Source organism: Camelina sativa, chromosome 5, assembly GCF_000633955.1.
Source record: "Camelina sativa cultivar DH55 chromosome 5, Cs, whole genome shotgun sequence".
Taxonomy (NCBI): Eukaryota; Viridiplantae; Streptophyta; class Magnoliopsida; order Brassicales; family Brassicaceae; genus Camelina; species Camelina sativa.
The window spans coordinates 841,033-867,697 of NC_025689.1; the positions used below are offsets into that span (position 1 = coordinate 841,033).

The 26,665-nt window shown below is 34.1% G+C and overlaps 6 protein-coding genes across 6 annotated transcripts; 3 read left to right on the plus strand and 3 right to left on the minus strand.

Annotated features, from left to right (window-relative positions):
• On the minus strand, positions 2,221 to 5,445 carry LOC109124765 (probable cyclic nucleotide-gated ion channel 3). The gene is made up of 8 exons (XM_010509722.2): positions 5,286 to 5,445; positions 5,083 to 5,155; positions 4,445 to 4,982; positions 4,148 to 4,360; positions 3,773 to 4,071; positions 3,580 to 3,691; positions 3,255 to 3,491; positions 2,221 to 2,744 (listed from the first exon to the last, which is right to left on the minus strand). Exons 2-8 carry the CDS (start codon positions 5,121 to 5,123, stop codon positions 2,319 to 2,321), a joined length of 1,866 nt encoding a protein of 621 aa, XP_010508024.1. The 5' UTR covers positions 5,124 to 5,155; positions 5,286 to 5,445; the 3' UTR covers positions 2,221 to 2,318.
• On the minus strand, positions 5,993 to 9,485 carry LOC104784673. Its single transcript, XM_010509723.2, has 9 exons — positions 9,095 to 9,485; positions 8,294 to 8,430; positions 7,868 to 8,005; positions 7,665 to 7,770; positions 7,381 to 7,569; positions 7,113 to 7,278; positions 6,707 to 7,020; positions 6,495 to 6,584; positions 5,993 to 6,360 (listed from the first exon to the last, which is right to left on the minus strand). The coding sequence occupies exons 2-9, from the start codon at positions 8,306 to 8,308 to the stop codon at positions 6,296 to 6,298; spliced, it is 1,083 nt and encodes a 360-aa protein (XP_010508025.1). The 5' UTR covers positions 8,309 to 8,430; positions 9,095 to 9,485; the 3' UTR covers positions 5,993 to 6,295.
• LOC104784674 (transcription factor CPC) lies at positions 13,204 to 14,668 on the plus strand. Its single transcript, XM_010509725.2, has 3 exons — positions 13,204 to 13,739; positions 13,826 to 13,913; positions 14,396 to 14,668. Exons 1-3 carry the CDS (start codon positions 13,661 to 13,663, stop codon positions 14,511 to 14,513), a joined length of 285 nt encoding a protein of 94 aa, XP_010508027.1. The 5' UTR covers positions 13,204 to 13,660; the 3' UTR covers positions 14,514 to 14,668.
• LOC104784675 (probable WRKY transcription factor 46) lies at positions 19,060 to 20,443 on the plus strand. The gene is made up of 3 exons (XM_010509726.2): positions 19,060 to 19,423; positions 19,521 to 19,652; positions 19,754 to 20,443. The coding sequence occupies exons 1-3, from the start codon at positions 19,158 to 19,160 to the stop codon at positions 20,259 to 20,261; spliced, it is 906 nt and encodes a 301-aa protein (XP_010508028.1). The 5' UTR covers positions 19,060 to 19,157; the 3' UTR covers positions 20,262 to 20,443.
• Positions 20,812 to 21,574, plus strand: LOC104784676 (succinate dehydrogenase subunit 8, mitochondrial). Its single transcript, XM_019245606.1, has 2 exons — positions 20,812 to 20,989; positions 21,359 to 21,574. The coding sequence occupies exons 1-2, from the start codon at positions 20,894 to 20,896 to the stop codon at positions 21,401 to 21,403; spliced, it is 141 nt and encodes a 46-aa protein (XP_019101151.1). The 5' UTR covers positions 20,812 to 20,893; the 3' UTR covers positions 21,404 to 21,574.
• On the minus strand, positions 21,610 to 24,663 carry LOC104784677. Its single transcript, XM_010509727.2, has 5 exons — positions 24,308 to 24,663; positions 22,319 to 24,116; positions 22,176 to 22,236; positions 21,858 to 22,081; positions 21,610 to 21,771 (listed from the first exon to the last, which is right to left on the minus strand). The coding sequence occupies exons 1-5, from the start codon at positions 24,423 to 24,425 to the stop codon at positions 21,717 to 21,719; spliced, it is 2,256 nt and encodes a 751-aa protein (XP_010508029.1). The 5' UTR covers positions 24,426 to 24,663; the 3' UTR covers positions 21,610 to 21,716.

Consider the following 26,665-nt stretch of genomic DNA (forward strand, 5'->3'; position numbering starts at 1 on the left):
TTTATAAACCGGATTTAACCGACTAAAACTGTTAATGCCTTTTGAGTTACAATTTGCACTTAAGGCAAATTCTTTGTATCTCAAAGACTAAGGAAAAAAAAAAAAAAAGATTGGGTGAAATCTGCCAGGCAAACTTTGATATATTTTTGTTTTCATTACTAATTTACAATAGATCCACAACAGAAGAAGTCTTTTATCCAGAATGAAGAAACTCCCTTTATTTCCCATCATCTTTGTCGTGCTCCAAGCGACATATGAATATGAACCGATAAAGCTGGAGTTTTGTGAGGTTTGATCTTATACATTGTCTTGACTATTGTAGTCTCAGTTTTATGTTTCTTTTGCAGGCAGTATACTTTTACATGATCACATCTAGAATCTATGTATCCACATTATTATTAAGTTCTCCCTCTCTCTGTAGATAAACTCTTATGATTCACAATATACATATATTTTTTCTCTCTTTGTTCAATTAAAACAACAATATGTAGTAGACATATAAACTCTTTATTTCAAATAGTGTTGAGGAACAAGCAGATAGTAAAGCTGAGAAGCATCCTGGGGTGGCCAGATGTTCCAGTAACAACGGTCTCTGAGCAGCAAAAGGTTATGGCGAGATTGATATGTCTGATGAGAGAATTTATTGACGTGGTGAAGAAGAATGACAAGAAGTGAATCTGCTTTTGCATTCTCAGTGTCTCTATCTCTTTGTCTTTGAATCAAATTTGACTTGAATACTCTGTTTTATGTACAACTTATTGAGTTATTGTAGCTATGTCAGATAAAGAACCATCCGTTAAATCATAATTGATCTACAATCAGCTATCTAGCAAGTTATCTATGCATAATTCATTCATGTAGCGAAATTAACAATATATTCAAATTCCTAATTCAAATGTAGCAAATTTCGTGGTCTACATTGCATTGTGTTGAGTTTGAGCCCCCAAAACAAAAAATGCTTGCATTAATTCATATCTTAAACAAACCATGAGTATTATTTTGATATGGTAAAACTAAGAAATTCGACTTTTTTTAGGGTAAGTTAAATCTACAAAAGATAGGTGTGGTGTCTGTTTGAAGACCTATTATATGGTGTGTTGAAAGAAAATTCTAGATTACGTTAAAGTTGAACAATACTGAACTTAGATAAATACTTAATCGATAATATTTAGTTGATGGAATTTCTCAACAATTATAATAGATCTAAGATATTTTAAATCTAAAATCAACAATTAATATTGAAAACATTTTATGATAAATTACACCTTTATAAGAAAAAAAAATAATAATCATATTCAAACACAAATAATTGGTAAGTATTAAAAAAATACGAGAAAACAAAATAAATAAATATGGATGTAAACTGAAGAAAGCTTAGCACATAAATAAAATATACTAACAGTTACAAAATGTACATACCTCAAATTGGTGAATGTCATTTCACAAGTACATTAAATCATAGACCACCAAAACACACTTTGTACAAATTTTTATTGTATTTTCCTGAATATTTTTTTTTCTTAATCTAGATTACAAGATTGAGAATACCAAATCAACTATATTATTACATGATTTAGATAGTTCAAACTTGTACCTTTTTTAAAATCATGGTAAACTTTTATACCATAATTTTATATATATATATATATATATTTGTATAATTGTATTGACTCTCTTTGATTTTTTATTATTTAGGTTTAAGTGTGTAGAAAATATATTTGTGTTAACACTAGTAGTGGCTCTTATTTCTTCTTTGTTAAATATTATCTAAAATAAAAAATTTGGATGGTCATTTAAAAAGAAAAAGAATTGATACAGGTCGTTTGGTGAGGATATGGGATATGAAACTATGGACATTAGTATTGTTAGTATATGAAATATGCTATTGTATGTTTCGCGTTAGTAGAGAGAGTTTATGTTTGTTATATAAGTCGGCTTGTTATATAAGTAGAGACTCGATGCTTGTTATATATGTCGGTATAAATTAAAACGTCATGGTCACCAAATCACCCCGGTAAGAAAATTTTATTGAAGATTTTATACAAACACAGATACATAATTGTTTAAAATCATCACTAATGATCACTACACAGATTACTTCTTGGCCTATTCTATCTGTAAACCTNAAAAAAAAAAAAAAAAAAAAAAAAAAAAAAAAAAAAAAAAAAATCAAAGGTAACTTGAGAAACAAGTTACAAGGGTAGGTTATGAATCTTTAGGGTTATTAACTTATTATATTGAAGGTAATTAACTTCAGAAACTATCCGACTAAGAGATCAAAACAGTAAAACCCAACACATTCAATCACACACGTATGATTAACTCAGCATGCATTTTTTCAATTGAAAATCTTGCCTGAACATGTGTCGGATTTGCTTGCTATGAAGGCGACGATACTGAGTAGCGACAAACTTGAGATCATCAGCCGAGAGAACAAAGCCTTCGACTTCTGTCTGAGCTTGAACGGTTCTGCTAGAGATAGGGAAGTGGGAACTGAGAGGATCTAATGCCCAAGTGAGAAGATCTCCACAGAAATCACCAGCAACCAAGCGAACCGAATTGAAGAATCCAGTTTTGCCACCATAAGTTGTTGTGCTTATAAGAATTCCTCTCATTATAAACAACATATCTTCCACTGGTTCACCTTCGCGCACAATGTAACTGTTCTCTGTGTAAAGAACCGTTTTGAGACGAGCACATAGAGCGTCTAATAATCGATCATCCATAGATTGAAACCAAGGGACCTGAAAATAAAACAAAACATATGTAAATTTAATTCAAGCTTCAAGAAGATTAAGTATTANACTTCTTGGCCTACTCTATCTCTAAACCCAATTAGGTTTCATCCATAGGAAACTTAGGATCAGCTGGTTTCTGAGGCAACAAAGATAGCATATGAGGGAATCTAGAATTTCGTGCTGTTGCGTTCGCCCTAAGATTCCTCAGAGCATGAGACGCAAACCTCGACGCATAAACCGCAGCACCTAAGTTAAGTTTATTGCCACCTGAATCATCGTTCTGAAGTGTGCTATGTAGTTTGCCTTCTTCTTCACGTAAAGCCTTTGAGAGCTTCCTTCTACAATATCTCTTCCATGCTGCTTGTATAAAACATGCTGCCCATGTCCGCCATTGCACCGAATAAAACCTGGAAATAAAAATTTGTTTACGTTAACAATAAAATCAAAAAAAAAAAAAAAAAAAAAAAAAAAAAAAAAAAAAAANTTACTATTACGTAGTTATGGTGAAAAGGTTACCTCTTTGAGCAATTTGAAACAAAGATGGCGTTTAATGTCTTTTCTGAGATCTTTTGGAAGACTAGAGAGAAGAGCTTCTTCCTCAACTCCTTTGGTTTCTTGCCATTTATACTGTTCGTATTTACGGATACGTTTTTTCAGATCGTCTGGCAACATCCGATGAGACATCCATTGCTCTGCATCTCTCCTTTTCACTCTCATTTCCTCAACTCTTACAGTAGTTGATTGCAAATATTTCTACAAATCATATAAAATCTTTAACAATTAGTATGGATTCCTACTTAAGAGAGCTTGAGCTCAAAGAAGAAATAGAATATATAATTACCTGCATATTTCCAATGAGTAGAGCAAACAAGACTAGTCCAGAGATGCAAATGATAATCGCAAAAATGATCTCACCTTCAAACGCACTCGTCTTCAAGTTTTGGCCCAAAGCACTATATATACATGCATAAAAAAATCATACTCATCATCCATTAGCTAGGTAACTAAATTAAGAGTGTTTAGATGTGACAAACCTAAGATTGCGGAGACCCCACCAGAAACAATAGAAAATCTTCTTGGGGAAATCTTTTGACTCCACAACTCCAGACTGCAAAGCATCAGCGAATATACCAAAGTTGAAAACCGTCAAGTCTTTTATCTCTTCTGGATCGATCAACGGACAAGAACCGTTTAAAAACAACCTATTGTCTTCCCCTGGTGTTGTTGAACAGTATAAGTATGCATGAGTGCATCTCTGTATCTTAGCACACGCTTCACGCCAACATCTATCTTTTCTCTCTATCGAAATCAAGTACCAAAACGACCCAAAAACCTGACCAATCCAAAATTTGTGTAAACATTATAAAGTTGAGTAAAGAAAGCAAAGAGAAAGAATACTATTTCCTTACATGGCTAGCTAACATGTAGAGGAATAGGTTTAATGCAGCTCCAGCCCAAGCAGTTTCAGTTACCAAACCAGAAGTTCTTGTTACTTCTTTAAAAAGCGGATAGATCCGTGCTATCCTCGGAACATATTGGCAAAATATTACCCATTTCAATAGCTCTTTTGCTACCAGCGCGGATGGTCGTGCCACTTTTGGAACAATAGCTAGAACAACTACCTGTAATTGCAATGAAAATGTAAAACACTTCAGAGTTCAGACCAAAATCTTGAAATACAGATTTGATTGAGGAAACATTTATACCTGCGGAATAGGTAGAATCGAAAGAAGATCGATTAAAAAGTATGAGCGGAGGTATCTTAAGGCGATATCTTTAGAATTCTCATTAAGCTCTCCTCTTCCAAAACCACGAGAAGCAGGAGTGATGAAACCGGTATGAAACTGAAACAGCATGTGAACCAAATAGAAAGCGTCGATGAAAGTGCGGAAAACGCAAGCGATTGTCTGGAGTTTCTTGTCTAGGTAAAGACAGAAACTGTCGGGGTTTACGACTGGGATATAGAAAAACAGAGGATCAAAGGCTAAAGCAATAACAGAGAGAAGCAAGAAGATCTTGTTCCAGTTTTGAAGATAAGTGTCGTTTGGATTCATCACTCTTAGTATCTTCTTCTTGTTTTCTTTATTATTAATCTTCCTTGAATGAAAGCTCAGTGGCTGCTTAAAGGTTCTGATTTTCTCTGAGCCCTTTTCGAAGCTTCGTCTAACAGTTCTCATAACTGAAGTTACTGATGATCTAGTAGTAGTAGTAGTGTTGGTCGAATACTCATCATCTCCCTTAAACCTAGATCAATAATAAAATTGAGATCAATATCACTTCATCATAAACTCGTAATTATCAACCATACACTGCTAAAATCAAAAAGGAGATAATTGATACAAACCTTACGAATTTGTGTCTTTGGGGATTCATCATCTCTATCATCTCTGCTTGTTTTCTTCCACAGATTCTTAAACCTGCGGGGGAAACCAAAAAAAGGAGAGCAGCTGAGAAAAACAGAGTGATTTGACGAAACAGAGTAAATATACAATATTTGTAAGTTGAAAGAAGTTGCGAAATGAAGACCAAAGTTATAAAGATTAAAACCTTGACTCGAGAGGAGGATCTTTATTCTTTAGTATACAAAGTGAACAGAGGATTTTAATTAGATTCCTGAAATAGGATGAAGTAAAGAGAGAGTTGTTTAAACATTATGATAGAGTTCTAATTTTACTACTTTGAATTGAAAACGAACAAGTGAAGAACAAACGAGTCTGGAACACAAGAAAAGACAAGTACTATTTAATAATAATAATTGTAGGAAAAAGGATAGAGTTGACTTTTGACGAAGACTTAGTCAGTCAACCCAACAAAAGTTTGGTTTTTTCCTTGAGTACGAACGAAATATGTATATGAAAAATAATACTAATACGTACGTATTCCTACTTTGATAGCAAATTCCATGCTACTATTGGTGATTTTAACTTGTATGTGTTGTATACATCGTCGTCGGTCGCTAGCGCTACCATTACATATACTAGTCATGGGAGTAACTATGTATAGTCATCGGTGTAATTTTACGAACACCTGCTTGCATCTCAAATTCTGAATCCACAATTGTTGATTAGTCTACTACATATGTCAAAATTTAAAAAAAAATCAATGATTTTCTATTACAAATTGTACAAGTTTTAAAATTCTCGTTTGGATGTTTAGTTGTTTAGTCTTAAAGTGACTTTTTAAACTTTTTCCGGGTACGTCATTCTCCTAGACAATAACAAGTAATCATTCTTCGAAGAAGAGAAAGAAAGGACTACTTGAACAAGAACATAGATTATTGGAAGATGTTTTTATACAATGGTAGGGACTCTACAACATGCTTGCAGAGTCCCAAAATAAAGGACAACACTGACCCAATTAATCTAAGTCTATCCCCATTAACATTAGAAGATGAAAAGAAAAGAGATCATTTAGCTTGCTTGCTTGCTTGCTAGATGTGAACATGACCTTACATTAAAGACTTGAGAGATTTATATGAAAACAACCTTTAATTACATAATATATGCAGACAGGACCATTAACATTGGTTTGGAAGATTACTTCTGGGCGGGGCCAATCTACAACTTGTCTTCTTCTGACTGAGGACATGGAGGTTCTGGGACCGGATCCACTAAGAATTCATCTACGGGATACATAAAAACGAAGAGTTTGGTTAGTTACAATCTGTAAGCAAACCAAGTCTGAAACACATCATTTCCAATCCATTCTTTATAAGATCGATCCTTTTGGATGGAGAATGAAGAGTTTAATGTTTACCTATGTCATCTTGTTCGGGAGAATCGAGCATAAGGTCAGAATCGGATGGAAGAAAAGGAGAACCTGGATAGTTTTCTAAGGCTCCTAAATCTGCAAAGTATATAACTCCATTTATGAGACATTTACTTGGATGATATGGAGCCATCTACCTACGTATATTTAAAGTTTTTGAGCTAAAACTAGCAATGGCTTTGGATAGAGAGAGAGCTTACCTCCGAGATTTGACAAATCTGTGAGGTCAGAGAGACTAAAGTCCCAAGGTATCTGATCAAATGGCCTGAGAGGGTCTCTAGAACTTCCAGCTCCTCCATCTGATCCAAGTTCTAACCCTACTGAAGTTGTGACATCAGATGTGAAAGCAGAATCAAGAGCTGCCGTGTCCATTCCCATGTCTGGCATATCTGAAGCAGCAAAGGGAAAGTGTCCACCTGACCCTGCAGAAGCTGGACTCACTGGCACATCCGACATACCACTGCTTGGTGGAATCACTGGAGCTGGATCAGCCATGGTTGTATCTACTACCATACTACACCAAGCACCAGAAACAGCTGTGGGAATTAGTTTCAAGTCTAAGGCACCAGAAAAGAAACAAGAAAAAAGCACAAAGATACTTCTTACTCATTCCCTGAGTTCATCCTCATTGGTTGGAAATTAGCAGGTGCAGGGATTCCACTAACCACATGGCAGCTTGACACTCCACCCATAGGATCAAGATGGGGATGACCTCGAGCATGCATCTGAGGATGTGGTTGTAGTACTGGGTATCCCATGGGCATGTTGTTCACTGCGTTGCAAACATTAGTGTTTAATAAGAGTGAAACACAAAATAGAAAAGCTTTGCAAATGATTGAACAAGTTTGCTAGTGATATAAGGAGTTGAACATACCAGGTGCCATGGGATGAATCCCGTTCTGCATCGGGACCACCATAGGAGCTTTCCCATGTGCATGATACTTCGTGAGCTGATACTGGTTCTCAAGCAAATGGTTGAATACAACTATTTGCCTTTTTAGTTTCATTCTGATGTAATATGCCCTGAAAAACTCGGCGTTTTCTTCTTCCAATTTCTGCCATACTAAAATTCACAAGAATGTTTTCATAAAGGGGAAAAAGTTACTACACAATGTTACTTTGATAATGCTTAAAATCGAAAAGCATAGGTGAAACTACCTAAGCTTGTAAATCCAGGATCAATCCTTGCACGGGACAAGAGGGTCTTCACGACCTCATCTTTACTCATGTACAACTGAAGACATCTTTCTATCAAATTTTGGACCTGCATCAATCATTTAGAATATGGTTTTTTTTATATCAAATGATAGAAAGATACAAGAAAGTATATATAGAGGGGAAGGTGGGCAAAGTGTTCTTACAAATTCAATATCTTCCCTTGAAACTTTCCTAGCGTCATTACTAGAGCCAGATGCAGAACCAGAATCTTGTACAGGAGCTTCTATTGGTTGTTTAAGTTTCTGTTCACCTTGGGTGGAAGACTGCAACTCCTGTGTGGTCTGTAATCAAATAAAAACCTTCTTTTACTTTTCACTTCTTGGCAAAATCTGAAAACATCAATGCTGAAGTAGCCTACAACATTTTCTTACAATCAAGCATACCAATACTTCTTAATTAAGAAAATTTGTATCATGGTTCAACTTCCTAATCATTGGACAGTGTTATAGAAATTGAACAGCTACTGTTACTTGGAATAGCAAAAGTTGCAAAAATAATCAATTTTAAAGCAACATAGTAAATTAGTAAGAATAAGAAAAAATTTGGTAGACAGAGTGTTACGGAGGAACCTGTTCGTTCTTCATTAGAGCAGAGTATAAAAACCACGAATCCTTCAATGTTCACAACTATTCTCCACAACAACTGAATCTAGAAAGCTCAACATCTCCGCACGCCTGTTTCTGATGTTGTTGACCAAATACAAAACCTGAATAATACTCAAATTTGTTAATTCGCCCCATGTAAGGGAAAAAAGAATGATTGATTAAAAAAAGGAAGCATCTTTGACACACTGCTAATGATAAGCTATTAAGCCAGCAGAATGAAAAGTGAATCCTTTTTAACATTGTTTATTAGGAATCATCAAGGGGAGATGACACACACAGCAGAATCTAAGTAATAATATATTAATTAATTCATAAAGTTACCATCTTCAAAGTATATAAGTTATTAAGGGCACACTAAACAAAAATAGTTCATCATCATCAAACCTTCTTAATAACAGAGTTAACGAAGTTCACAATTAAAAAAAAAAAGCAGTACGATGAACTGTTGAGAGATGGTAAATCTCAAGTAATCCAAAAACACAACATGGTCCTGTCTGCATCCTAATCAAACAAAGAATCTACAGTCCTAACTCCATAAATCGAACAGATCTAGACACAGACACAGAGTTCCTGATTAAACACAAAGTAATCTTCTTTAGTTAAGTACAATTGAAGTTCATCCTATAGAATTCTGTAATATGAGATGGTGGTGTGCAAAAGAAAGCTGTAAATAAATGAAGAACATATTTTTTTAACACTCTAATTACAAAAACGAAAATGTCAAACGAGCAAGATCATCATCTAGAAAGATCCAAGTTGTCTCACCTTAAAATTAAAGCTACACTCCCCACACAGGTTTCTTCGTCGACTCTAAGATTCAGTCAGACCTAGTCAAAAACACACAACACGAATTTTCCCAGAAAACAAGTATGGATTTTTTATAAAACGACGCAAACTCTGTGAAAGAAGATGCGTCGGAGAAGTTCGTGCAAGCAAGATCCGGCGATTTTTTATTTGTAGAAGGAGAGCAAAAGAGAACAAAAGAAAACGCTAAGAACCGGAGTTAACCAGAGATTTAGCTACGCCATTACACAGACTTGAAATTGAAGCTTCTACCCAAAAAAAAAAAGAAAAAAAAAGGATGGAGCTAAGAGTTAGAAGAAGAAGCAGTAGAGACGGCGACGTCCGCTTGAGAAGGGAGTAAAAGAATCACTCTCACCACAAACGACATTTATATGTACACTCAGACTTCCTTTTTTTTTCTTACTTTAATCAATGTTTGGGTTAAAAATTAAAACCGGATTTTTGGTTTAATTTATTTCTACTTTTAAGTACGTAACATTAATTGAAAAGGTAATGTACTTTATTTCTCATTTAATACAGTTTGAACTTAATTTTGGTGTTTTTATACAATATATGGAATAATTTGATACTACTGTATAAAGTAAAGTTTTACCGATTTGTCTATTATAGCTCAGTTTCCTTTTACAACAAAGCTTATTTACATATTTGTATTGAGATATGCTATATATGTTGTTGAATGTTGAGTGAAAGCTATGAGTATAAACACAGCTAGTGAAAGCTAATAGCAAGTTGTTGAGTGAGTGTTGTTAGGAGAGATGGCATGGACCTGCTCCACTGTACTCTTCAGTCTCCGGGAATAGTATCTCTTTTTTCTTTTTCTATTTTTACTACACTTCCCATCAGGACCACTTTATTATTTTCCATTTTGTTTATGTAACAAGAAGAACTAAATCCAGAACAAATATATCCTCATATCATATACAACATATTTTGATTCCCTCTTTCTATATTTTGTTTTCAAACTAATTCTACGCAATTTAACTGTATGCATACTATATTCTTTTTAATACTAGTTTACTTTATTTTACGATGAAAGATCGATCGAATTAAATCGATAACGACAAAAACTAATATTTTATTATTAAGTTATCGTGATTTTATGTTGGAAAATCGACTGACATCAACCGTTATCGTGATTTTATGTTGGAAGATCGACTGACATCAACCGTTATCGTGATTTTATTTTGGAAGATCGACTGACATCAACCGTTATCATAAATAAAAACTAATGTTTATCGTAAATATTTGTATAGTAATTTATATTGAAAGTTTGATCAAAACAATCGATCAAGATCAATTGAGATGACAAACAAAAAATATCTATTTAAGTATTCAATTATCGTGATTTTATCTTAGAAAATCAATCGAGATCAACTGTGATTATAAATAAAGACCGATATTTATTAACCTATCGTCAATATTTTTTATATATTATCTATATTATAATCACTATATTGATTTTACTTATAACTCTATATTTTTGAAAGTCTCATACAATTCTGAAAATTATTATTTTCAGTTTTTATTCGTATCATTTATTCTTATCGATCTGTAAAGTTCTCTAAACATGTATATTTTCTCTAATTTTAAGATTTTCAGCTACACTTATGTCATTATTATCTTTTTTTTTTCTTCTTCTCTTTAAATTATTGTCCTCTCTTCAACATAAATATGCTTGTTTGTTACATTTTACAAATAAAGTTATGTAACTTACACCACAGTACTATACTACTATTGGTTACTAATAGCTCTAATTTTTAGCCGACGTACAATAATTAGCTCACATGAGGACCTGCCCGTGCAATTATTTAGGACCTGTTGTATAAAAAAATCGAAAACATATCTAGTGACAAAATAATTTTTAACTAGTTTATAAAGAAAAGTTTACTAGATGATTGTAAATTAGTTTTACAATTGGCGTTTCTATAGTTGTGTATACAGCAGTGTTGAACATAAACACCCGAGTGAAAATTGAAAACGTCGTGTTCTTTTCCCCTCAGAAAGACGTTACGGACGTTTCAAAAGAACTGACATTGGCTTTGTATTTTGTAACATTGTAATTATCAAAAGAAGTTCGTATTAATTGCTTTTGGCATTTATATACAATAATGAAATGAAATAATTCAGTTTAATAATGTACTTTATGTTCTTAAGAAAAACTGAAGCCGTCACGATTCACGAACCACGCACTAGACCACGTGAACCAACCCCATCTGTGACTTGGACTTGTTTAATAAAAACGCATGAATTTTAATGAAACAGACACATTCATTCATTTTCACACCAATTATATAATCCATACGTTAGTTCCATTAATCCTATCGGACCCACCAATGCAATATAACGTCAAAATAAAATTCAAAAAAAAAAACAAAGTTCGTCACGAAAAGTTGGCTTTGTTGCCTGAAGTAACTATCCAATGGGAACACGACACGTGTGATCATTAGCCGGAGAACTTTAACGTCGGGGAAACTGACCGCCTCGTGGCGAACAGATGCTGACAAATTCCGGACGAGCGCGGCGATAGACACGTGACGTCAAAAGAGAGGACGAGCGTGGAGGGTGCTTGACCATTTATCGCCTTGGAATTTGAGACTTTCAGTTTCATCAAAAAGAAAAGAAAAAAAAACGGTAGCACAAGTCAAACACTTTCCATAAATCATCTCCTTTTGTCATAAAACTCACCATTTCCTTGCTAACGCTTATAACCACGTAAACACTTGTTAAACCGACCAAATTATATTAATTAATAAATGATTTGATTGATTGATAGATAAAGGCTTTTGCGTTCATGTTACGACGTCGTATGGTTAGATGTGCGTGTTGTATACGTACTCTCTCTTTATCCAGATATGCATGGGCTTTTTTAGTATGGGCTCAACTGCTCAGACGGATCGCTAACAATTTAAAACAATCAAAAGGCCCAGGCTTTTTTTATTAGGCCGACATGTAACATTTGAGAACTCTGTCTAACAAATCCCATATAACATGTAATGTAAGTGTGACAAACAACATTTAGCATAACTGTTACAAGTCCCAAAAAAAAAAACATAACTGTTAGAATTGACAATAGACATCAAAGCTTTGACAAGTTTTAAACTGTTTCGCTTTTGCAAGTTATCTCTATAATTTTCTTCATAGAGCAGCTAATTCATCATGATATTGTAGATTATTATTACGGGTGATATCTCCCTCTGCGCATTGCAGATCTTACAAATCATAAATAAACAGACAGTTTTTAAAAAATTAAAAAGGGCAGGCAAACTAATCTCATGTATTTTTCAAAGTCTGTTCTAGTTATTTATTTAATAGCTGTAACCACCTCATGTCATAAATAATTGTTGTTAGATATACTTGTCTGATTCATGCCTTTTCTCTCTGAGTCAAAGCTTTGTTTGTTATACAACAAATGTGGTATTAAAATTCCATAAGTGTGAAATGTGAATAGATAAAACCTTGAAATAAGTAATCAAAAAAACGGTCTCGAGATGCGGTTAAAGCATATTTGTAATTAAGTTAATGAAGGAAAAATAAGTACGTTTACGGACCACATCGGACCATGAGAGTGAGACGCACAACAACCATACGGGTGTTGCGCCCACTTTTCACGACATTACTATCAGACCAAAGGAATATATGAAAGATACATAGAGATATGTTCTTTCGAACTAACTATATGTTTTTCTTTTTTAACTCTCTTTCTATTTCTATTTCTTTTCTACTTTCATCTAATTATATTATTGTTTTTATTTCGGTGTATGTCCTCCTTCTACCAAACTTTCCCTCTTATATCAAACTTTCAAAACAATATCTGGAATTTTATCTCTTTCTTTTTTTTTTTTTTTTGGCTTGCAACATATATCACTTGTGCGTGGTGTTATTATTGACTTCTTATATTAAAAAATAATGCAATATATAAGGGATATTTTGATAATTTGGAAAACACAGAGTAGTAAGGGACATTATGGTATTTTCAAAAGTCAAAGCCAGAGAGGAGGAGAGGCTCCTTATTTAGTTCTCTCCAACTGTGTGTCTCTCTCTCTTTATAAACGAGGAAATTTACAACCGCAAGTCAAAGGTTATTTGTATAAAAACGAAATAAATGATAGAAGTAGTTATGGTTGTATCTGTCGTTCTTCTCTTGTAATGAACCAGGCCGTTGGAGCAACAACACACACACAGATACACAGTGAGCTACAGTCTACAGATTCGTTTTCTTCTCTCCTATCGAACTAAATTATTAGTGTTATTATAATCAGTATATAGTAGTATAAAACTATAAAATAAGGGTGGATGATAATATTAATAAATTTAATTATTCAAAGGAATTAATCAGACACGCGCAGTTATATAATAATCAGTTTGATATTCTTTACCTTTTCGAGCCCCTCCCTAGTCCCCTCCCCTCTCTCTTTCTCACTCTCTTCCTTTCCAAGAAAACAAAGCTCTTGTCCAAAAGAAGTTATTGTTTCTCGAGATTTATTCTCTCTCTGTGTCTCTCTGTGTTTACGACGACGGGATTAGTTCATGTTTCGTTCAGAGAAGACGGAAAGAATGGATAAACGCCGACGGAGGCAGAGCAAAGCCAAGGCTTCTTGTTCCGAAGGTCTATAATTATTTCTTTCTTTCTTTGTCTCTTGTTCCGGTTTCGTGTTTCTGATCTTATTTATTGTTTTTTTTTTTTGTTGACAGAGGTGAGTAGCATCGAATGGGAAGCTGTGAAGATGTCCGAAGAAGAAGAAGATCTCATTTCTCGTATGTACAAACTCGTTGGCGACAGGTTAGATACTCTTTCTCGATCCATCTGATTGTAACATATTTTTCTTTTTGGGTGTTACAACTCTTTTTTTGTTCCAATCTGCTTTGATTTGATTTCTCACTAGTCATTAGTCATTACTTATTAGTCGGTCGTTTCTTTATATTTATTTTGTTTTTTTCCTATTAAATTATTTGGGCCTAACCTAACCGAGCTGTCAATGACTGTGTTTAACATGATTTTTTGGTTCGGTTTTTCATTTCAACTTTTTATTTTATGGAACTCTCAATTTTGATTTTCGTTGTTTTCCTCCAATTTTGATTACAGTATGTTTGTATGAAACATAATTAACTTTGAATCCTGTTTGGTTGGTCATACGATTTTGCGGTTCGGTTCCTATTCAAATTTAATCGAATGAGGAAATTTATCCGGTTATTATTAGAATAAAGGGTATTTTTGTAATTTTCCTTAAAACTGACTGTTAGTTTATCCTACGTGGCACGTAGGTGGGAGTTGATCGCCGGAAGGATCCCGGGGAGGACGCCGGAGGAGATAGAAAGATATTGGCTTATGAAGCACGGCGTCGTTTTCGCCAACAGACGTAGAGAGTTTTTTAGGAAATGATTTTTTTCTTTTTTCTTCTTCTTCTAATAGTATTATTTAAAAAAAAAATTCCACTCCTTTTTTAATTCACAAGACAAGAAAAAAAAAAGGAAATGTACCTGTCCTTGATTACTACTATTTTGGAATGTATAATTATCGATATAAATATAATTTGCTTAGGATTCAAATTTCTTATCATCCATCTCTACAAATCATCGCATTTGTAATTCTTGTGAGACTAAAAGTCTAAAACCACAATTTCCTGTACTCTTGACGTCTTTCTCAAATCAACTCTAAATCTTAATATTGAATCAAACAAGAAAAAGTCACTATTTACCTTACGGTCAAGATTTTTTTTCACAAACAAAAACGAAGATGAATTGAGAAAAGATAGTTTGTCCAAAAAAAAAAGAGAAAAGATAGTTTTTGAAAAAATTTGGAAATGGCCTAAATTATAGCCCAAGGAGAATGCTCGTTAATATTGGGTCCAAATAGAAACTAAAAGCCCATAATTCAGTTAAAGACTTCGAGATGAAATTATTCACGGACGGTCAGCGTAAGGTGACACGCCTTTTCACAACAGTACACAACAGACTTCAACAGTTCACAACTACACATGCATGCAAGTTGTGAGATATTTGATTCATAATCGATCGTGTCGTTCTAGGCTTCTAGCCTTCTATTTCTAGAAGTAGCCTAAACAATGCAACTGCTTTTGAAAATTAAAACTTCTAGTTCGATTATGTTACAATTCATAATTAACAGAAAGAAAAAAATGGTCAAAGAATTCGTGGTAATTTACGATTTATGTTCCCATATTCTCTGATCCCTCACTGTTTCTATCATTTTCTTTTTCCCCAGTGTAAATCAATATATAATTATGTGGCCAAGATTATTATTTTTTCTCGCTGAAAAACTCGACAACTTTATGTAAAAAGACAAATACAATGAAAGGTGCTAAGATGTTTTCCCACGTGCATGCTCATCATCTTTACAGGACTTTCTGTGTTCACACTTGGCGTGACTAACACTTTGATTTTTTTTTCAATGCGGCAGACACCAATATAGATATTCTTACTCTTCATCTTCTTTGTATTTTTATTATTCATTAGTGCACTAGTATTATATATATCATATGAACTAAAATCTAGTAGTTTTTACACGTCGTAAGATATTCAACGAATTTGAGTTTTTGTAAAATTTCAGTCTAACTCTTTTTGTCCATAGTCTTAAGTACCCTTTAACACCTACTGGTAAACACAATTCTGACAATTTTATGCTTTAAAACATCAATTCTACATATGTTTTTTTTTATCAATTATGAAAGTGAAGTTTTGTTTCGCAATAATGCTAGTCATTTGTTTACCAAAGAAAACAAAAAAAGAGAAGTCATTCAGCACTGTGAAACAACTACTCCTATTAAAATTCTTCAGTTTTCCAAATAAATCTAAACTCTTATGCTATTTGGTCAAAATGTCATCATATCAGAGTATCCAACCAAATCTGTTTGACAAATAGACTAAATATATAGTTTTCCTGTCTGTTCTATGGGGTTCGAGACATTATCAATCAAAACTATATACAAACTTTAACAGATTAAAATATAAATAAGAATTCCGACCCAACAAAGAAAATATTTATCTAGATGTGAATTAGTCAATACCCTTAATCAATTTTTATTAAGATGTTGATGGCAAACATACGTTTGTTTTCATTGTGTTAAAATGAACATAATATGGGTATATTTAGTTTTGTTATTTGCTAACAAGAAAAAAATAGAAATAGATATAATATTTGTTCGGCATACAGACGTGACATGTGTGGGTCTCTAAAGGACGTTATATCTTTTTCAACACGCACCCAAAGACCTTTCATGGAAATTACCCAAAAAAATCTATAATTACCTTAATTTTCGTTTTTTTTTTGTTGTACAAATAATATCTTATGATCAGTGTTGGCTATATTTCGGTAGATACATATATATCTATTCTGAATTGTATCAGTGGTAGTCGTTTTTATCATTCCCCCGTCGATAAGGAAATCGTATTTGGATGTTTCCTTTCCCAAAACCATCACGTATATTACTTGTCGAATATTTGTGTAACATATACTACTTAATTAGTATGTCAAATATCGATACAAAATTTTCATGCAGCAAAATGAACCATTATAACAAATATTGAACATAATTTTGTTGTTTGTCTTTGACCGTAACATGTATTATTAATAAAATCTGGTACATACATATACAGTATGTGTTTATCTATAATCTCTATCAGATTGTAAATAAGTCAGTTTCCTTTTCTTTTTTTTTTCTTTTTTTTGTTTCTTCCCTTGTTGATTCTTCTTTTGGGTTTCAGTAGTTGATTACATTGATCTACTCAAAAGGTTTACAATACATCCACAATCATGTTCCAAAAATAATTGGGAGACAAACACACAGGGAGCGTTTTTGTTCTTATTGATTTATTATGGTTGCGAACTTAAGATACTTAAAAAGCTGTATAGTTCTAAATCACTCTTATCAGTTCAAAGCAAGAAAGAACAACCTAGATTAAGATTAAGTGATTAACCTTTAAGGAGGCACCAATCATATTCATATAGTCCATATGCATACATGACTAATTTTTGATAATTGTGATTAGAGTTATTTTTTTTCCGCGCTAAAAGGCCATGTGCATATGCCACTCGGCCATTTTACTTAATTTTTAGTTAGTCATAAACTATTCCTTTTGACCAGACGCGTTAAACTAGCAGTAGACGCGTCGCAGAATAAATATTCAGTTCGAAAAATATTAAATTATATTTCCTATTGAGTAATTAATTAAGTTCAAGCAGCAGCCTCTAGACACTTACTTCCAAGAAATTAGTTTGGACTCAGAAAGCTACAAAGTCTCTATATCTGAGGAACATAGGATACATACAGACTACAATAATGTGGATATTATCAATATTATCTACTGTCCACAAATATTAAACTGACGAAGTTCAGCACGATGAATATGGCAAATGCATAAGGTTAGGTTTCATCTAGATTCACACAAATTTGTTTGTTCTTTGAGCAAAATTGAAAATTTTTTTAAAAAAAAAAAAAAAAAAAAGTGTCATGCGACATTACTGATATATGTTCTGCCATATAACATGGACAATCGTAAAATTTAAACGAAAAGACAAAATGGACAATTGTAAACGTAAATTTTCAGCATATCAGTCTCGAGATCTTTTTAAAAATTCATCTATTGTTTTTTTGGTGCTATAACATATAATTAATAAATTCCAAAACAATAGATTGTATTTTGGTGATTCATATTTTTTGTTTTACCTGTTTTTTATTTTCTTTCCGTATGTGTTGTATCCTTTTGTTTGATTCTATATATTCAAATACGATGGTGAATGCCACAAAATGATGGATCATCGTGGTTTCGAATTTAATCGTATTAATAATGATAAACACGTCACTGTCAATTGTGTGAATGAAAAAGACACATTGATCTATTTTCTCAAAACAACACCTGCATGGTTTGATCTGATCCATAGATTCTTGATTTTGCTTTTAGGGGCACTATAATTTCGATCTTTGACCCCCTAGAGATATAAAGAACTACATAATCAAAATCCAATATGAAATGGTTGGAAAAAATATATGTGAATCGAACAGCTATAAAGTACATGCAAATAAATGAACTATACGTTGTAAAATTTTAAATAAATATTTGTTTGTATCATAAATAAAAGAGTGTAATTTAGCTAATCTTTCAAAAACGAATGTAAAATTAGAAGTGACGCAATAATTGGAATGAGATCACGTACGGGTCTCACGTCAGCGAAACAAAAGACATTCAACCCGGATCTAATAACGCGGCAGGGGAGGTCTTTCAAGCATTTAGTTTATTGGTTCACTCGTCGTCTTGAATAATTTTCATAGATAAAATAAGATATATTAGCTTAAACCGATTGAGTGAGACTCACCAGATTTGGGATCTTCTATTGTGATTGGGGTGATATAGTTGACGCTTTATAGATAAGTACTTGATATATGATCATTAGTTGCTCTAATTTATAGATCGGAAATAATAAGATAAAGAAGGATTATAGTAATATATATATAGCCTAATACGGTATTGAATTAGCAACTACTGTATAAATTTTCTTTTGTTAACCGAAACGAGTAACCCACCAGACTCATTCCAACATTATTAATTTATTATTAAGACAAATTTAGCAAAATATATATATATATATAAATATATAATTTTTTTTTTGTCAAAATATAAATATATAATAATCTAATAATATCAAACCAGTGAAAATAATAGTCTCCAACCTTTTTTGACAATTTCTATTTTTTTATTATTTATTTTTATTTTTTTTTGGACAAACGACAATTTCTATCCAAGATCCTTCTCTTTTCCACACAACTTCTTCTAGGCTAAGCTTTTTAAAAAAACCAAAAAAAAAACAAATAAAAATAAAATAAATGAACTTATTGTGTAAGCACTAAAAGCAGCACAAGGACATAGTACAAAGCACAGAATCTCATCATCTCGTCCATGTATAAATAGACACACTTAACACACGAAACTCACAAACCAATCTCACTCAACAAAAAGAAAGAAAACAGAGAGAATCCTAAAAATTATTCTAAATTCTTTTGTAAGTGAGTGAATGCAAAAGATGATGATGGAAGAGAAACTTGTGATCAGTGAACTCGAACTAGGGAAAGATCTCGCGAATCGATTGATGAGCAATCTCAAACACACTTCTTCTTCTTCTTCTTCTGCTGATTCAAACAAAACCTTGATCTCTGAGATCCTCCGTGTTTACCAGAATGCTATTTTCATGTTGAGCCTCAACGAACACAAGAACACCCTTAAACGTAGAAGCCCTGAGATCGATAACGACAAGGATTCTAAAATCATGTTCAAAAAGAGGTATAAGATTGATTCTTTCTTTGTCTCTGTTTCAGTTCCAAGGTACTTTTTTTGTACATGTGTTCTGATTCCTCTGTTTTTTTTTTGGGATTTGCAGGAAAACATCGGACAAGAAGACAGAGAAAGTTAAGGTTTTTGTTACAACAGGACAAGAGAATGGTTCAATTGAAGATGGTCATTGCTGGAGAAAATATGGACAAAAAGAGATTCATGGATCCAAAAATCCTAGGTAACCCACCATCCATCTTGGGAAATTTCAAAAGTTTTGATTTTTTCTTTCTTTTTTGGGGAATATACTAAATGTCTCTGTTTCTCTCTGTTTATTTACAGAGCATATTACAGATGCACGCATCGATTCACACAAAACTGTGTAGCAGTGAAGCAAGTTCAGAAATCAGACACAGATCCTTCGGTTTACGAAGTGAAGTATCTCGGAAACCATACTTGTAACAACATCATCACATCCCCGAAGTCGACGAACATGAACTTCTCTGTTTCAATGTTCGAAGAAGGAAGAAACAGAGTGAATGTCACAGAGAAATCTGAAGACATGATGAAACCGAAGAAATCCGAAGAAGCGATGATGATAAATCTCGAAGATCTGGAGAACAAGAAGAACATTTTCAGAACGTTTTCTTTCCTTAACCATGAGTTTGAGAATGGTGAGTGGAAAAGTAACCTTTTCTTGGGAGAGCTTTCTCCTGCGACATCAGGATCTGGGATTACAAGCGAGATTGTAACAGCACCTGCTTCTCTTAAGAATTCTGAAACTGCTGATTCGTATTTCTCATCGTTGGACAATATTATCGATCAGGATTGGTTGTGGTCTGCCCTTTGATTAATGTAATCGTCTCTTTAATGATGGCAGTAATTATATTACTAGTATAGATTAGGCTTTTAGGATTTTTACATGATTTTTTGCCCTTTTCTTTTTTTTTTTCTTTCAGCAGGGTTTATGAATTTCCCTATGAAGTTGGATTGTACTTGATGACAATTTTAATAAAGAAAGGATTGTATTAAGGTTTATTAGATAGTTTAAGTTGTTAATTTCTTTTTGGTAGAAAGACATTTGAATGATTGAATTATGAAAGTGCTTTCTTTGTAAACTTAAAAAGATGCAATTATTTGGATGAACATTTTCAAAAGTATAATTCTTTTCCTATTTTTTCAAAATATACTGTTTGAATCGGAAAAAAAGAGAATTTGAAACAGTAAAAAAAAAACTAATTATTTCTTCCATTCAACGAAGTTAATTTTTAAATCACCACAATTAAATTAATCCAAGGTTTCAAATCAATAATATTAGTATGGGCCTTGAGCCCAATTGAGAACTAACAGTAACGAGCCCATTCTCGAACAGAGACTTGTGTCGTCGATTTCATCGAACAAAGGGATTGATTAGTCGGAGAAGACCAAAACGAAAAAGTTCCGAAGAAGAAGAAGAAGAAAAAGAAGAAGAAGGAGAAAAGGATGATTTACCGCAAGTGGAGTTTGCTGTCCGGTCCACCTGTTATCCTCGGCGGAGCCGTAATTGCCGCCGTCGCCGTCGGATTCGTCTTGCAAAACGTATTCTCTCCTTCTCTATCTCTTGTTCGATCGGTAGATCTAGATTGGCTGGTTTTTTTCCCTCCTTTGTTCTTATCCGGATCGCAAATACTGTTGATGCGTTAGTAATTGCCCCTTTTTCGAACCTTGAGGCGTGAAAGGATCATCCTTTAATTGAAAATACTCTGTTTTTCATAGGTTCAATTGATGGATCATGATTGCCTTTATTAGGATTGAATTCAGAAATCAAATTGCTACGCTATAAAGTTTTTGACTTTGATCCGTATCTATGATATTTCATTACATAAAACCAATTCATCATTTTTTTTTGGTATTTTTGATCCAAAATTTTAGTTTTGGAGTCTTGACTTATGGAGTTTTTATGATCAGGTAACAAAAGGGGAGCAAAAGAAGAATGTTTCAACAAACAAGTGAGAAAAGACAATATGGGATGATGCTACAGAAAAATGTGGTGTGTTAATCATGTGATTTGAAACATTTAGTTCTTGTAGTAAGGCTCAATAATGATTTTGGAAGCTTTCGAATACACTGATCTTTTTGGTGTTTTAGAATCTTGTTGCCAATAATGATATTTCATTTTCCTCATTCTCATCCTTTACATTGATTATAAGTCTCTGTAGGAGTTAGATCAAAGTTTAGCTTAGAATGTGTTAGTATAATCAAACACGGATGTTTAGAGAATACAACAACATAACTGGGATGTTCATGAACAATCCTTTAGATTTCTTCATGTAGCTCTCCTTGGAACTCTCATCCCGAACCCACGCTTTAGCTTATCCACCCTGACCATGTTAGCATCAAAGTCAGATACATTAACTAGAATGGTAAGGCTAAAGAGAAATGGTATAGGCTTTGTGGGGAAGCTTACGTTGGGGCAAGTTTGCCAAGATTATCTAGCTCTTCACCGGTATCTTCGTCTATAACTCTACCTGAGATGTAAACAGTGTAGGATCGATCTCTGTCGCGTGGGAGACCTCTGGCAGTGAGCAAGCGCAGGTCTTTCTGGTGAAGCTCTCTTCCGTTCACAAAGACTTTTGTGGTTCCGCCAGCACAGTTCTCTGGCATTGGGTAATTGAGCTCCTCAATGAAAGGCTGTAAGAAAAGTGTCACCTTTCGCCAGTTTTAGTACACATTCTGAAGAAAATGAAGAGAGATTGAAGAATACAATTCATTGGTTGATGTTTACCGGTAATATTCCAAGACAGTGACTTCCCATTATTCCCCAGAATCCAGCTCTGTAGTCGTACCTGGTACCAACAGGACAGAAGATAACCATCAGATCTAGTAGGTGAGAAAAATTAATGAGATTTGAAGGACCTCATGTAGTACCAGTAGTTTCCTGGCCTGATTGGTCCAGCCTGCTTCTCTGCCATTTTCACCAGACGTTCAGCTACTGGATGCCCATTTACTGAGACATTACTTCTACCTTCGTTCTGTATAGACTTCTTCAGATCCTTGAAGCTATTCTTCACAATACTCGCAAATCCACCCTTCTTGGCTCTTCCCTGATCATCTGTATAGTCATTGGCAGAATCTTGAGACACTTCATTGTTGTGAGAGTAATCATTAACGTCCATCTCAATTGCTACTGAATCTTTTCTCATAGAGTTTTGTCTCATGGCTGTTTTGCTCAGCACGACCCTGTCCTGTTCTGAACGAGAACTTTGGCTCCTTGGCCCAGACCGGTCTCTTACATTAATCGAAGAGTATTCAAAGTGTTTGTGAAGAGGTAAATCAGAAGTAACTTTCTCTGTTGAACTGTCTGAACTTAGCTCGTCTTCAGACACACTAGGAGAAGTAGAATCCGCAGTCTGCATTTCTTGAGCTTTGTCAGAATTCAAAGTCAGACCAGTTGATACGTCGGTTAGTCCTCTATCCATTGCATGGAACTCGTAAGCAGTATTATCATAGTCATCAGAAGAGAAGTTAGCAGCAGTTACCCAATTCAGCCTACTATGAGTTTCTGCTTTTTTTGCTGAAGCAGGATCCGTAGAGAGAATGAGTTTCTTATCAACAAAGGAATAGTCTATTACACAAGAGCAGGCTCCGCACCTCATTCTCTGTTGCTTTCTCGTCGCAGAATCTGTTTTGTCTGGCAATTTCAGAAGTTTGGAGCAGTTTTTACAGTTTATAAATGGTGCACCACCAGCCACAGGGCGGATTAGACGAGTACCACTTGAAGATGATACAGCTTTACGGGAACGAACACGAGAAATAGCATTCATACGCGCATCCTCAAATCCACTCTGGCATCTTCCATGAGGCTGTGGACCAGGAGGATGCGGGACGAAGGTTCTCGGACTATGCAATGAAGTATCAAAACCAAAACTTCTCTCATGAGGGTAAAAACCAGCACTATGCAGAGCATCAGGCAATCCTGAGGGAGGAAACACTGAGCCTGAAGCTCTATGATATGGATCATAGCAGTGGGAACACGAGCAAGTTGATTGATGTAACATCCCATTTCTCGGGTGTGTATCAAACAAATCATGACCATTATTGGCAATATACTGTCTTGAGTTGTGCAGATGAGATGGCTGCAGAGTTCTTTCACGCATCTGGATCCCGAGAGGGTCTCCATAAGCTGAAACATGAGACTGATTAACATCAGGGTTATTGCTGTAAAGATATGGAGGTTCAGGTTCTGGATAGTGATGGTAATATGAAGAACTTGCAACATGTTTCCCAGAACTGAATAACCGCAATGGAGCCTTTCCGAATCTTGAAGAAGAACTCGAGAGCTGCTGCTCTTTTAGCTTATCCAATTTTCTCACCAGTCCAGCTCTGTCTTGATCAATTGCTTCATCACTAGACAGAGGATCTGTAAAGTAGTTAGAAGTGGAGAATCTGAAACCTTCGTAATTGCATCTCTTTGTTGTTCTTCGCCTTAACCGAGCCGAACCCGGTTGAGAATCGTTATCACCAGAATTAACAACATTCAGTTTGGAACTAGGATCACTGTGAACATCCCAAGTCTCTGTTTGACCATTATTATGTTGGTGTCTTAATGAAGCATTTGAATCAGATTTTTCATCATCACTTAAAGCAGAGTTTACTTCAGTTTCTTTGGCTGTATTATCCACGGACTCAACCGACACCAAATCTGCTTCACGGTCCTTGTTTTTGGCTTTACATACAGAACAAAACAAACAAACAAAACACTCTGTTGGGTCAAAATTGTTTTACCCTTTTGACCTAATCGACATAAGAAACTTAAAAGGAGTGGTTGAAACAGTCAAAAACAAGAACTAATCTCGAAATTATGCTATCTTAGTTGAACTTTGTTCAGCTAAAGAGAAGATGAAAATGGAAACTAACCGCAAAGAACGGTTCCACAACCACCACACTGGAAAAAGGAGCAATCTTTAGGCTCTGGTAAGAGATTCTTGCACTTGGGACAACGAACCAGCCTTAGTTGGATCGTGGACTCGGCCATCACCAGAAGAAATTTAAACAAAATTGTCACTCAGCTTACAAGAAAGATACTAAATAACCGACTCAAGAAGATAAATTAAGAAGACTTGTTATTGCTGTCAAGTCTCTAACGAGATGAAGAAGATGAACAAGTCTCCTGGCCTTCATTCTTGAAACCAAAAGATAATAGGGAGAGAGAGAGAGAGAGAGAGAGACTCTAGGAAACTGAGATTTTCAACTTTCAAATCGATTTATTTTGGGCGGGCCAATCTACAAAGTGGGGACATTGTTTTCTAATTCTTCCCTTCTTTCACTTTCAGAGCCACCACCAAAGGAATGTAGTATTTTAAAGATTACCTATACCTTTTACTTTTTTTCCATGTTTTAAGTTTGGAATTCCATAGTGTGTAATTTGGAATTTACTTATTACATTAAAAAAGTAAGTAAGTGTAATGCTGGTTAAAGTTTAAACTGTAAGAGAATTACTATAAAAAAAATAACACTGAAGCCTGAAGGGATAGAAAAGTCAAGGTTAAGGTCAAAAGGCCAAACTGGTTCTGAGACAATAATAAAGGTAACATTAAATTGATGAGGGTGTGGTGGAAAGTGGTTAGTTGTCTATTTCTCATTTACTTTTTTTATATATAGTTCTACTGATTTTGAATACGAAGATTTGTCAAAAATTAAGATACGAAGATTTTTCAAAAGATTGAACGAGGGAAACGAATCAATCTTATTCCAATTTTTCATTCGAGAAAGAAACAAAGCAACAAACAAAAATTAGAAGATGGTCGTTGAACCGAAGGCTACACTACACTAGTATATATATAATTACTTTATACAAAAGGTAAAAGCAAATAGAGTAGCTTTTATGTTTTCACGCACTTCCCACTCAATAAGGTTTGTGCTTTGTACTAGGGATTGGATCCTAAATATGGGCCTCTAAGGGAGTTACCTTAAGCCCACTCGGAACATATGTATTTCTTTTTGCTCACTCTCTCTGTAACCTTAAGCCCACTCGGAACATATTTTTTACTAGGCAGAAAAAGTAAATAAATACCAACCAAAATCATTTATTATAAAAAATACAACTTAAATGATTAATAAATGTAGTTGGAATAAATCAATAATAGTTGTATTTTTTTAATAAATGATTTTTTAATAGTTGTATAATTTATAAATCATTTATTCCAATATCATTTATATTTAGATAATGTAGAAATTAATTTTATCATAGGAATATAAAATAACTTTATATATTTCGATCTTAACAAAAAACATTATCAGAATTTAATTATATTCCGATAATCTCTTTTCTATAGGTAGTACTACAGAGTTTCAGGCTATAAACGTTTTAAATTAACAAAGATCCTTAAACTTAATCAAGTGGTGGTGGTTTTCATTTGAGGAAGAGTTGCCTTGTAGCTTTAGGCCTAAGATCAGTTCTCTACAAATGTACTAAATCACTCTGTTTGACTAATCGAAAGGTAACGATTTAGACCCATTTGAAAATATATGGTGAGTGGGCTACTCGAAAACTATATTTGTAGTCGTACGTTATAGAAGAAAAAAAATCCTTACACAAAAGTTATATGGGAGGCTGGGAGCAAAATGAATTATTCCCAATTTATATCACAACTCAGTTTATCTTAAAGTAAGATCTCTGAAACAAACGCAATTTTCATCACACAAAACAACTCGAGAAAAAAAAGATTAAAACTTGCGTACATATTTTTTGAAAAATGACTTGCGTACATATTAGAAGAACAACTTATTGTAACAAGAATTACACGAAAAAAACTACAAGCAAACAATTTTATTGTTTTTAGTTAGCAAAAAGAAAAACAACCAAACGTTTTCTTCTTATTGATTCGTTCCTTCTTTTCGTCGTTCTTCTTTCCATTCGAATGTTTACTCGTGTTAATATAACGCACCTTCGTAGTCGTAGTCGACGCAGAGGAACACTCTTCGTTATTTTTATCCATCAAATCTCGTAGAGTCACACCAGACTTAGACTGCCGAGTGAAAGGAGATAAAGAAGGCATTAGTTGACGTTCGATGATGTGAGCAAAAGAGGCGAGTTCGTAAGAATCATAGAGAGGACTCTCACAGTCCCAGATTTTATGATCACGATTATCACTAATCTTTTCTTGCGAGTTAATTGCATGGACTCTTGTGTTTGTCATCGGTGAAAGACTAAAGTAGTTCTCTCAAAGTCGATATCTTAAGTGTTTAAAGGTTTTTTTTTTTTTTTTTTTTTTT